This window comes from Hippopotamus amphibius, chromosome 5 (genome assembly GCF_030028045.1).
Source record: "Hippopotamus amphibius kiboko isolate mHipAmp2 chromosome 5, mHipAmp2.hap2, whole genome shotgun sequence".
In the NCBI taxonomy this organism is placed as follows: Eukaryota; Metazoa; Chordata; class Mammalia; order Artiodactyla; family Hippopotamidae; genus Hippopotamus; species Hippopotamus amphibius.
The window spans coordinates 100,922,888-100,935,271 of NC_080190.1; the positions used below are offsets into that span (position 1 = coordinate 100,922,888).

The 12,384-nt window shown below is 36.9% G+C and overlaps 1 protein-coding gene across 9 annotated transcripts in view; it reads right to left on the reverse strand.

Annotated features, from left to right (window-relative positions):
- The window catches only part of WWP1 (WW domain containing E3 ubiquitin protein ligase 1), a 117,710-nt gene that overhangs the window by 45,165 nt on the left and 60,161 nt on the right, over positions 1–12,384 (reverse strand). For all 9 annotated transcript variants that reach the window (XM_057736459.1, XM_057736456.1, XM_057736457.1 and 6 more), the window contains one exon: positions 11,876–12,060. In XM_057736459.1, coding sequence (XP_057592442.1) covers positions 11,876–12,060 — 185 coding nt within the window. The remainder of the gene's footprint in view (positions 1–11,875; positions 12,061–12,384) is intronic.

Genomic DNA, 12,384 nt, shown 5'->3' on the forward strand with positions numbered 1-12,384 from the left:
TTCCAAACTCTATACCACAGCTCGTGACAAAGACTCTACCTAGTCTTCTCCACAGCCACACCTGACTTCTCACAATGGTCTCCTTTGTGTCCCTTGAGTATAGCAAATTCCCTCCCATTCAGGGAGGTGCACTTGCTGTTCCCATGGTCTCAAAGCAGCTCCTGACTGGCTGCTGTTCATCATGCAGAGCCCAGGCTCAGCCACTCCTTCAGAAAGGCAGTGCTGGGGTACCTTATTTAATGCTGCACCTGCCCCGCCTTCGTCCCAGGCTGCATATTAGACTGTTTTGTTTCTCACGTTCTGAAATATTTTATTTGTTTTTATTTCTTTTTCACTGAGTTCAGAATGCAAACACTTTGTCAGACTTGTTCACTTTTGTATTCTCAACAGCTACAATGTGCCTGGCATACTACAATAATAAATGTTAAATAAAGACAAATCACAGAGGAAGAAGTGAACATACCTCTCTCAAAACTAGGCAGATAAAAACAGCATTAGTAGAAATATTAAGTATGTGAAGGATTTCTAAATCACAGACTTAAAGAGGTAGTTTTGAGTCTCCATTATATATATATTCCATCCAAACAATCTAAGAAGTTTTAGAAAAAATGACATGTAAAGGACCAAAGGAAAATCCCAATTCTACAATCAAGAGGTGACATTCTGACTATAATTTAATAAAGCTAGAAACAAACAAAATACAACTTACTGAAATGTTTACTAAAAGTCTGGCAGAATCTGTTAAATTTTTTTTTAAGGATTATCTTATTTAACTCTCAAAGAACAATGCTATGAGGCAGATACCAGCATTATTCCCATTTTACTGGTGAGAAAATTTATGCTTATATGTCCCTAAAAACAATAGTTCTCCACCCACAATTAATTTTACTTAGAAGATTAAGAAAAAGAATCTAAATAATTAAGTTAAAGAAAAAACAATAATGAAATCACAAACTTTAGGGAAATTAATGGCAATGAAAATACTTGTATCAAATATATGATATGGCAAAAGAAGTATCCAAGGATATAAGAAAGAATAACAACAAATGAGCTTAGCATTCAATTCCAGAGCCAGGGGGAAATGGTAGAAGGAAAGGAATTAAAAGAACAATATAACAGATCAGAACTTCCTAACTTACCTGATTAGAATCAGTTGGGATCTTGTAGAAAGTACAGATCTCAGTTTCCATTTTAGAATTACTGAATCTCTAGGGGAAATCTCTAGGGAACGCTCTGGGAATCTGTATTTTTAACAAATGCTTTAGATGAATTCTTACCAGAAATGTTGGAGAAATCATGAAATATATCTTTCCAAATTTTACAAGGAAAAATAACACTTTGAATAGCATTAGGAATACCATGTATAGTTTTATATCAATAAGGCTAAAATATATTAACTAAACTAACTCAAAAGAAAAATTGAAAAGATCAGTCAGAGTAGAAATGGAAAAGGTGATGAAAGATCTAATACTATCCCTCCAAAAGGCACCAGGCTCAGTTAGTTTTTGAGTTTTTTGAAGCCTTCAATGAACAGATTACCTTCATGTTGTCTGAAGTGTTATCATACATTGGTGGAAAAAAAAGAAAAAAGGAGTTTCTTAATTCATTCTGCAAGGGTAATATAACCCTAAAACTGAAACTGAATACATTAAAAAATGGCTCAATATTAGGAAATTGTTAGGAAACTGACTGTTAACAGGTTAAGAGAGAAAAGCCACATGATTATTTTCAATACAAACCAAAAAGCACTCAAAATCTTAATGAAACTACTGATAAGAGGAATCAAGGAAAATTCATAAATAACCTATAGACTATCCACCAGAAACCCAGAGCAAGCATGATATATTAATGGTAAAACATTAGAAGAACTTCTATCAAGATCAGGAACAAATTAAAATCAAGAACAAAACAAGGAAGATCACAATCGCCACTCCAATACTGCTGATTATACATGAAAATGCATTAAGACAAGACAGAAGTGAAAAATACCAGATATAAAATTGTACATTCATTTAGAGAGATAAGATTATTTATTTAAAACACAAGAGAATCAACTGAGAAACCATTAGAAGAGCCAATTATTAATCTGACCAAAACATTTCAACACCATGACCCGATACAAGTTCAACATCAAGATTACACTCAAGACCTTTCTGAATAAGACTAAAGAACATTACTAAGAGATATTTTAAAACACAGAATGGGACTTCCCTGGTGGCACAGTGGTTAAGGATCTGCCTGCCAATGAAGGGAATACCGGTTCAATCCCTGGTCCAGGAAGATCTCACATGCTGCAGAGCAACTAAGCCCAAGTGCCACAGCTACTGAGCCTGCGCTCTGAAGCCCAAGACCCACAACTACTGAAGCCCATGCACCTAGAACCCATGCTCCACAACAAGAGAAACCATTGTAATGAGAAGCCTGCGTACTGCAACAAAGAGTAGCCCCTGCACTCTACAACTAGAGAAAGCCCACGTGCAGCAATGAAGACCCAACGCAGCCAATAAATAAATAAATGTATTTAAAAAAAATTTTTAAAAACAAAGAATGAATGGAGAGAGACATAAAATATCTCTGGATGAGAAGATTCAGCATGGTTGAAAAATAAAAAAAGTAATAATAATAATAATAAACTCTCCTCAAAATGCAAAAACTGGGTAAGGATACATAGCAAGAATTCTCATTCATTGGTGGCGGAAATGCAAAAGGGTATAGCCATTTTGGATGACAGTTTGGCAGTCAAAATAGGCACACTCTTATCACACAACCCTATAGTCCCAGTCCTCAACTCAGTCGAGTTGAAAATTTATGTCCACACCAAAACCTGCATATGAATGTTTATATCAGCTTTATTCATAAATGCCAAAAACTGTAAACAACCAAGATGCTTCAACAGGTGAACAGATATACAAACTGTGATATATAACACAATGGACTATCATTCAGCAACAACCAGAAATGAGATATCACACCACAAAAATACATGAAGGAGCCTTAAATGCATATTTCTAAGTCAAAGAAGCATCTGAAACGGCTACATACTGTACGATTTCAACTATATGACCTTCTGAAAAAGGCCAAACTATACAGACACTAAAAGATCAGTGGTTGCTAGGACTGTGGGAAAGGAGATGAATGGGAGGAACACAGGGATTTTTAGAGTGAAACAATTCTGCATGATACTGTGCTGGTGAGTCCATGGCAACATGCATTTCTCAAATCTCACTGGAACCCATGCAACACCAAGAGTGAACCTTGACATAAACTATGAACTTTCATTAATAATAACGCATTTATACTGGTTCATTAATTGTAACAAATATACCACAGTAAAGCAAGATGTTAATAACAGGGGAAATTCTGAGTGGAGTATTGGGAGCATGTATTTGATTAGAGGGATTACTATTCATATATATCATTGGTTCATAACTGGGGACATATTTGTCCCCACCAACCAAAGACATTTAGCAACGTCTGAAGACGTGTCTGGTTGTCACAATTAGGGGAAAGGGAGGATGTTACTGGCACCTAGTGGGTACAGGCCAGGAATGCTGCTACTATCCTAAAACATACAGGGACAGCTACCCACAACAAAGAATTATCTGGACCCAAAATGGCAACAGTACCAAAGCTGAGTAACTCTCACTGATAGTATGTACCCAGCTACCAGGCAGCGTCAAGTCTATAGTAGTTGCAAAATAAACACCTGTTAACAAATGATATAAGATGACTGAATGGACAAACAATAAAGACAAATGAGAAAGGGAAGGAAGGCAGGGAGTAAGGGATCACAGCTTCCTTACTCATGAAAGAATAGGAAAATTATACGTAAGCAAATAATTAAAATCTTATGTGACAGGAATGACAGCAGAAGCTTATGCAAAGCATTTTCTTCTCCACAGATATAAGATCACATCCACTTACCTGGTTTCTTAATGAGCATATTTCAAGCCTGACTTTCTGCCATTATGACTTTTGGGTTAGGAGACAGATCGCCCTCATTTCAGGTTTAATCCTTGAAAGGTAAGTTTCCCATGGACTTTATGATATGTACATCTCATAGCACCATGCATCTGTCCTCACTCTAACAGTTCAGCCAAATAAAGCAGGAAAAGGCAGAAATACGGAGTAACTGAGTATCATTTTTATTCCTTTCTAAAAGCATGACACAAAAAACTGCTTGTATATATACACTAAATTTCTTTAAAAAGTAAACTTACACTTGAAAGTGGCTGTAGCTTTAAGGGAGGTAGAGCACAAGGGAGCCTTTGGTGATGGTGCAGTTTTGCATCTTGATTGTAGTGCTAGCTACGTGAAGCCACACATGACAAAACTAAACACACACACACACACACACACACACACACACACACTCTCTCTCTCTCTCTCTCTGCCGGTAAAACTGGCAAAGTGTGGATTGTGTCAACCCCAATTTCCTGATTTTCATATTGTACTATAGTTACACAAGATGTTAACATTCGGGAAGGCCGGTGAAAGGAGCGTGGGACCTCCCTGTACATTTCTTGGCAACTTTCTGTGAATTTGTATTTCAAAATAAAAAGCTAAAAGCAAAGTCTAACAAACTTGTGAAATCAATTCTGCCTGAAACTTACCATACTGAGCTCTATTTTATTAATAAAGCAATAATCATACATTATAAAGTCATTTCCACTAGAAGCTAGGGGCAGGAGGAAAAAGTGAAGAAGAAAATAATATTTTTCTTAAATACCACTGTTCGAGGACTATGGTAAATGTTTTCAACTTACCTCATTTAACCTTCAAAACAATCCTATACGGTATTATTGTGTATTAGTCTCTTTTTATAAGTGGAGAACCTTAATTTTGAGGATGTTAAATTTATCCAAGGTCATATGGTTAAAGCGTTAAGTGGCAGAGCTGGGATTTGAAACCAGTCCTGTTAGAAGCTGAATCTAATCTTTTTAGTCATGACTGCCTCCCATTTTAGCTTAATATAAGTACCAATATTTATTAAACTTATCAAATGGATTTCTCTTAAGACTCAAAAGAACAGGTCGGGGTGAGGGGGAAATCCCCTCTCCTCCAAAGCCCTCAAGCACAATACTGTCTTTCGTGAAAAGAAATCATTTGTCTTCAGCTTCAGGCCCACAATCCCTTATCTGAAATACTCGGGGCCAAGTGTGTTCCAGAATTCATAACTTTGGAATTTACAAAGGTTTATGGCACATATATTGTCTATTACACTTCTACCAAGTCAAATTGGGGCCACACACTGTAATTAAACACAATATTATTTCTGTAGCAAAACAGAAGAATATTCACACTAAGAACGAAAAGTTACAGATACCCTCAAGTCAGTCTTAGTCATCTTGCCATCAAATGAAATTACCAAAAAAACTGTTGGTTTTAAAGATTTTAGGATTTTGGAATCACAGGCAATGGATTAAAAACAATGTGATGTGTTATACACAGAATATGCACACTCCCACCCCATCACCACTTCAGCAAGGAAAACTGATTTTTAAAGTTCTTGATTAGAAAAAAGAATCCTACTTTTTACACCAACACCTTAAAGGGGACTCCCCCATTCCCTGAAAAGATACCTGAATTCATCCTCCTACTAAGGGATGATCGATCATACAGAAGACGTCGGTTAAGTGGTTGCTACCAACAGAGTAGGCTCTGGAAGCCTTTGGAACCCAGCCAGTGGAATGATGACAGTTGAACTGTTTTGTCAGATGTCACCAACAATAATCAAAGAACATGCAAACACAATCACTAAGTTGACTGGGGGAATATTACTTGAAGCTTATCATGGTATAAAAGATGAACAACATAACTTTGAGACACTGTAAAAAAACCACATACATCTAAGCCAACAGGAAAGCAAAGAGGTGAGAGCCACAGAGGTGGATGTCAATCAACAGCTCCTCTACTAGCTGGGGTCTCTTTGTGCCTCAGTTCCTTCACAAGAAAAATACTAGTATCTATTTCAAAGAGTTATTGTGAAGAGTTAAATCAGTCAATGGATATATAGTGTTTAAGAACATGTGTAGCACAAATATTAGCTGTTACTCTGATTGTCTTAGGTTTCCTTGAAATAACTGTGAAAGTCATGGGCATTATTTACAATGGAGCCTTCATTTCTAGTCCCTTGTGTGTGTGTGTTTTACTTTCACCTTGAAATTTCAGGCAAGGATAAATAAGGGAAGAATGTGGGACTCCCTTTTGCAAGAACACCAGAATTAAAACTAACTGCTGAACAATCATCAACAGAAAGACACTGGAACTCACCAAAAAAGACACCCCACATCCAGAGACAAAGGAGAAGCCACAATGAGACTGTAGGAGGGGCGCGATCACATTAAAATCAAATCCCATAAATGCTGGGTGGGTGACTCACAAACTGGAGAGCTGTTACACCGCAGAAGTCCACCCACTAAAGTAAGGGTTCTGAGACCCACGTCAGGCTTCCCAACCTGGGAGTCCAGCAACGGGAGAAGGAATCCCCAGAGAATCAGACTTCGGAAGCCAGTGGGATTTAATTGCAGGACCTCCACAGGACTGGGGGAAATGGAGACTCCACTCTTGGAGGCCACACAAAAAAGTGTGCTCACCAGGACCCAGGGGGAAGGAGCAGGGACCCCATAGGAGACTGAACCAGACCTACCTGCTGGTGTTGGAGGGTGGCCTGCAGAGGTGGGGGGCAGCTGTGGCTCACCAAGGAGACAGGAGCACTGGCGGCGGGGGTTCTGGGAAGTGCTCATTGGCGTGAGCCCTCCCAGAGTCTGCCATTAACCCCACCAAAGAGCCTGTTAGCTCCAGTGCTAGGCAGCCTCAGGCCAAACATCCAACAAGGTGGGAACACAGCCCCACCCACTGGCAGACAAGCAGATTAAAGTTTTACTGAGCTCCGCCCACCAAATCAGAGGAAAGTCTTACTGAGCTCTGCCCACCCAGCCCTACCCATCATCAGTCCCTCCCATCAGGAAGCACACACTAGCCTCCTAGATAGTTTCCTCCACAAGAGGGCAGACAGCAGTATCAAGCAGTATCAGCAGTACTTCGTCTTGTGGAACTGAAAACCACAGCCACAGAAAGATAAAGAAAATGAAAAAGCAGAGGACTTTGTACCAGATGAAGGGACAGGATAAAACCCCAGAAAAACAACTAAATGAAGAGGAAATAGGCACCCTTCCAGAAAAAGAATTCAGAATAATAATGGTGAAGATGATCGAGGACTGAAAAAAGACTGGATGCAAAGATCGAAAAGTTTACCATAGACCTAGAAGAATTACAGAGCAAACAAACAGAGATATGCAACACAATAACTGAAATGAAAAATACATTAGAAGGAACCAATAGCAGATTAACTGAGGCAGAAGGGCAAATAAGTGACCTGGAAGACAGAATGGTGATAATCACTGATGTGGAAAAGAATAAAGAAAAAAGAATGAAAAGAACTGAAGACAGCCTAAGAGACCTCTGGGACAATGTTAAACGCACCAACATTTGCATTATAGGGGTCCCAGAAGGAGAAGAGAGAGAGAAAGGACCTGAGAAAATACTGGAAGAGATTATAGTTGAAAACTTCCCTAACATGGGAAAGGAAATAACTACCCAAGTCCAGGAAGCACAGAGAGTCCCAGGCAGAAAAAACCCAAATAGAAACATGCCAAGACATACAACAGTCAAATTGACAAAAATTAAAGACAGAGAAAAGTTATTAAAAGCAACAAGAGAAAAACAACGAATAACATACAAGGGAACTCCCATGAGGTTAACAGCTGATTTCTCAGCAGAAACTCTGCAAGCTGGAAGGGAGTGGCACGATACATTTAAAGTGATGAAAGGGAAGAACCTACAACCAAGAACACTCTACCCAGCAAGGATCTCATTCAGATTCAATGGAGAAATCAAAAGCTTTACAGACAAGCAACAGCTAAGAGAGTTCAGCATCACCAAACCAGCCTTACAACAAATGCTAAAGGAACTCATCTAAGTGGGAAACATAAGAGAAGAAAAGGACCTACAAAAACAAAAACAAAACAATTAAGAAAATGGTACAAGGAACATACATATTGATAATTACCTTGAATGTAAATGGACTAAATGCACCAACCAAAAGACACAGACTGGCTGAATGGATAAAAAAACAAGACCCATATATATGCTGTCTCCAAGAGACCCACTTCAGACCTAGGGACACATACAGACTGAAAGTGAGGGGATAGAAAAAGATATTCCATGCAAATGGAAATCAAAAGAAAGCTGGAGCAGCAATACTCATCTCAGATAAAATAGACTTTAAAATAAAAAATGTTACAAGAGACAAGAAAGGACACTACATAAAGATTGAGGGATCAATCCAAGAAGAAGAGATAACAATTATAAATATGTATGCACCCAATATAGGAGCACCTCAATACATAAGGCAAATGCTAACAACTATGAAAGAGGAAGTCAACAGTAACACAATCATAGTGGGGGACTTTAACACCCCACTTACACCAATGGACAGATCATCCAGACAGAAAATTAATAAGGAAACACAAGCTTTAAATGACACAATAAATCAGCTTATTTAATAGATATGTATAGGACATTACATCCAAAAACAGCAGATTACACATTCTTCTCAAGTGCACATGGAACATTCTCCAGGATAGGTCACATTTTGGGTCATAAATCAAGTGTTGGTAAATTCAAGAAAATTGAAATCGTATTAAGCATCTTTTCCGATCACAACGTTATGAGATTAGAAATCAATTACTGGAAAAAAAATTGTGAAAAACACAAACACACAGAGGCTAAACAATATACTACTAAGTAACCAAGAGATCACTGAAGAAATCAAAGAGGAAATCAAAAAATACCTATAGACAAATGACAATGAAAACACAATGATCCAAAATCTATGGGATGCAGCAATGGCAGTTCTAAGGAGGAAGTTTATAGCAATACACTCCTACCTCAAGAAACAAGAAAAATCCCAAATAAAGAATCTAACCTTACACCTAAGTAAACTAGAGAAAGAGGAGAAAACAAAACCCAAAGTTAGCAGACGGAGAGAAATCATAAAGATCAGAGCAGAAATAAATGAAATAGAAACAAAGAAAACAATAGCAAAAATCAATAAAACTAAAAGCTGATTCTTTGAAACTGGGACATTTGTAGAGACGTGGATGGACCTAGAGACTATCATACAGAGTGAAGTGAGTCAGAAAGAGAAAAACAAATATCGTATATTAACACATATAGGTGGACTGTAGAAAAATGGTACAAATCAACCAGTTTGCAAAGCAGAAATAGAGACTCAGATGTAGGGTACAAACATATGGACAATAAGTGGGGAAAGCGGGTGGGTTGTGGGGAAATGAATTGGGAGATTGGGATACCAAATTGTACACTCTAAATATATGCTGTTTATTGTCTGTTAACTGTGTCTCAATAAAAGTTCTTAAAAAAAAAAGAGAGAGAAGAATGTGAAAAGTGAAACTTTTCCCAACAGAAACAGTCTGCAAAGTATTTAACAAGCTGTGGAATACAAATAAGAGATTCTACAATGAGGGGGAACTCAGTAAGTCCTTCTCTCTTTGCATCAGCATCTGAACAAGCCTGAAAGCTGAAACATGCAACTTATCTAGTGGTCAGCAGATACTCTGGCCAATTTACTCTAACAGCTAAATATTTTAGAAAGAAGAGATAAATCCCCAAATCACATATACTTTAAGTGGAAGGTGATGACATGAATGAAATAGAATGGTGGTATAAGCCTTTCTGAAATGAGCAGTCAACATTCTTATACTTCTCATGAATAAAGAGTGGACTTAATAATTGGCCCTGCTATCTAATTACTTCCAGAAATAAATGGAATTGGATCTACCATTTTGAATCCGATGCTAATCCCATATAACAAATCGAGTCTGGTCACATAAGGGTATTTTTATTTTTTTACAACCCCTCTGGAGTGTTCTCAAAGAAGTTACGTTTATAATATAAATTTCTTTATGGGTGAATAACTAGTTTGTATGTGTGTGTGCGCGTGGTTTTTGGTATGGGTAAATATGGGTAATTATTTGATAACCTAAAAATCCATAGGCCAAGAGCACTGGATTTATGTTTTATTGTTTAGAACTCTTGTACTCAACCACTTCTCTATGTGTAATATTTCAAAAAAATAAATTATTGGTCCTTCGCATAGGTGCTTTCCCAGACTATTTTTTAAAACAGTAAATTTAATTTAGGACAGGTAACATAAGTCAGAGTTCAATGAAACTCACTATTGTATTTACTTTCTTGGAATTAGCAAGGATGTTGGTCACATTATGGTGCCTTTTCAAACAGATTTATAAAAGATGGAATATCAGGAATAGCAGCTGTTTGTTTTTGTTTGTTTGCTTTTTGGGGTTTTTTGGCCATGCCGTGAGGCTTGCGGGACCTTAGTTCTCTGACCAGGGATCAAACTTGGGCCCCGGCAGTGACAGTGCTGAATCCTAACCACTGAACCTCCAGGGAATTCCCAATAGGAGCTGTTTTAAGTGGGTTGCTCTTAATTCTGAATAATCTAAAATGATGTTTCCTTTTCCCCCTTGCTAACAAATCTGAGGCAAACGTTCTTACTAGAAAGGATGCCAGAATCAGAAAATAAATGCATTCTGCTCACTAATTTCACCCCGGTCACCTGTGTTTATCTTCTCTCCATTTTCCAGACACCTTAAATTAATGACTAAGAAGTCTACTTATTGTGGGGTACTTAGGATCTTTAAGTCTATCTTTTTTTTAAAAAAAGGCGCAGGCAGCTTTAAAAAACAAATTAAATTTTCAAAAAACCACGTAGATTTCATGCTTACAAAAACACAAAATACATGGTAAATGCCTCCCCAACCTTGCATATAAACATACAATAGTCTTACTTATACATCCATTTATTTTCATTTAATTACTAAATTACTTCCTTACATGTTTCTACTTTTGAATACTTTCCCACAATAGACAAAGGAAAGAATACAGACTTTGGAATCAAAAGAACAGGATTCCAACTCTAGCCCCAAGACGTATGCTAGTAATCTTAAGCAAGTCCTAAAATGTTTGAGGTTTCAAGAAAGTCATCTGAAAGAGTTAAGTTACAAAGATCAAACAAAAAATGATTATGACTATTACAGCTGAATCCACTGAAAAACAGGATTATGGAAAAACATCTTCCTTGGACAGCCCTTCTATAAGAGAATAACATTTACTCTTAGAAAATCTAAAACTTTCGGAGAGCTATATCAGCTCACATTTTTCTACTAAGTTATGTGCCAAGGTGTAAATATTTGTATATTAAAAGACAGGTTAAAGGAACCATTCATTACTAACAAATCAATGAATTCCCTAAAGTTCTTTTAGAAATATATCCTATATTATGAATTAAATACATTTTTGGTAGTATAAAACCTAAGAATCTAGATATCATTAAGTACTTGCTTAGTGAAATGTGTTATTTCTAAACTAAATATATTTTCAGTATATCTTCCTAAATAATCCAGAAAAATTCAAATTACTAGAAAAAAACTCAGGTATTGTAATCTTCACATTCCTTTTATAAAACTGAAGATTAAAAAAGATTGTACGATAAGAAAAGTATAGGTATAGGGACTTCCCTGGTGGTCCAGAGATTAAGACTCCACGCTCCCAATGCAAGGGAGCAGGGTTAGATCCCTGGTCAGGGAACTAGATCCTGCACACCACAACTAAAAGATCCACATGCAAAACTAAGACCTGGCACAGCCAAATAAATAAATAAATATAAAAAAAAAAAGAAAGAAAAAGAAAAAAGAAATGTATAGGTATAGATACATAAAATTTAATTTACGACTCATTTAAACAACGTGTCATAAGTAGCCATGCTTACCAGCGTCACTGGCAGGCTCAGCTGTGAGTGGTTTCGGAGCTGGTGTGTTTTTGGGTCTGGCAGCAACCTGGGATGGAGATGAAGGTGTGTTGTCTCCATTAACTACATATGTACAGCATGAGTTCTGTACTACAGTATTTGTAGCTATATGATTGTCTATTCCATTAGTACTTTCACCAGCCAACCTTTAAAAAAAAAAAAAGTCTTACTTCAATGAATTAAGTACAATTAAACAACTTTTCATCAGAAGTTTCATAAGAAATGTTTACCAAGTTCTTAAATTTGAAGCAAAATGATAGGTATAAAGAGTAACGAATAAAGAGTAACAAACAAAAGATACCTTGATTACTTTTTTAACATTTTATTTTTTACATTTTACATTTTATTACATACTTGGTTACCTTAAAGTTTAAATTACTTTCAGTATCCACACTGTCAGATAAATGTATCAATATACTGAGATATATAAATATACTAAGTCAAAATGAATTCAGTCCCTCAAAGCAATG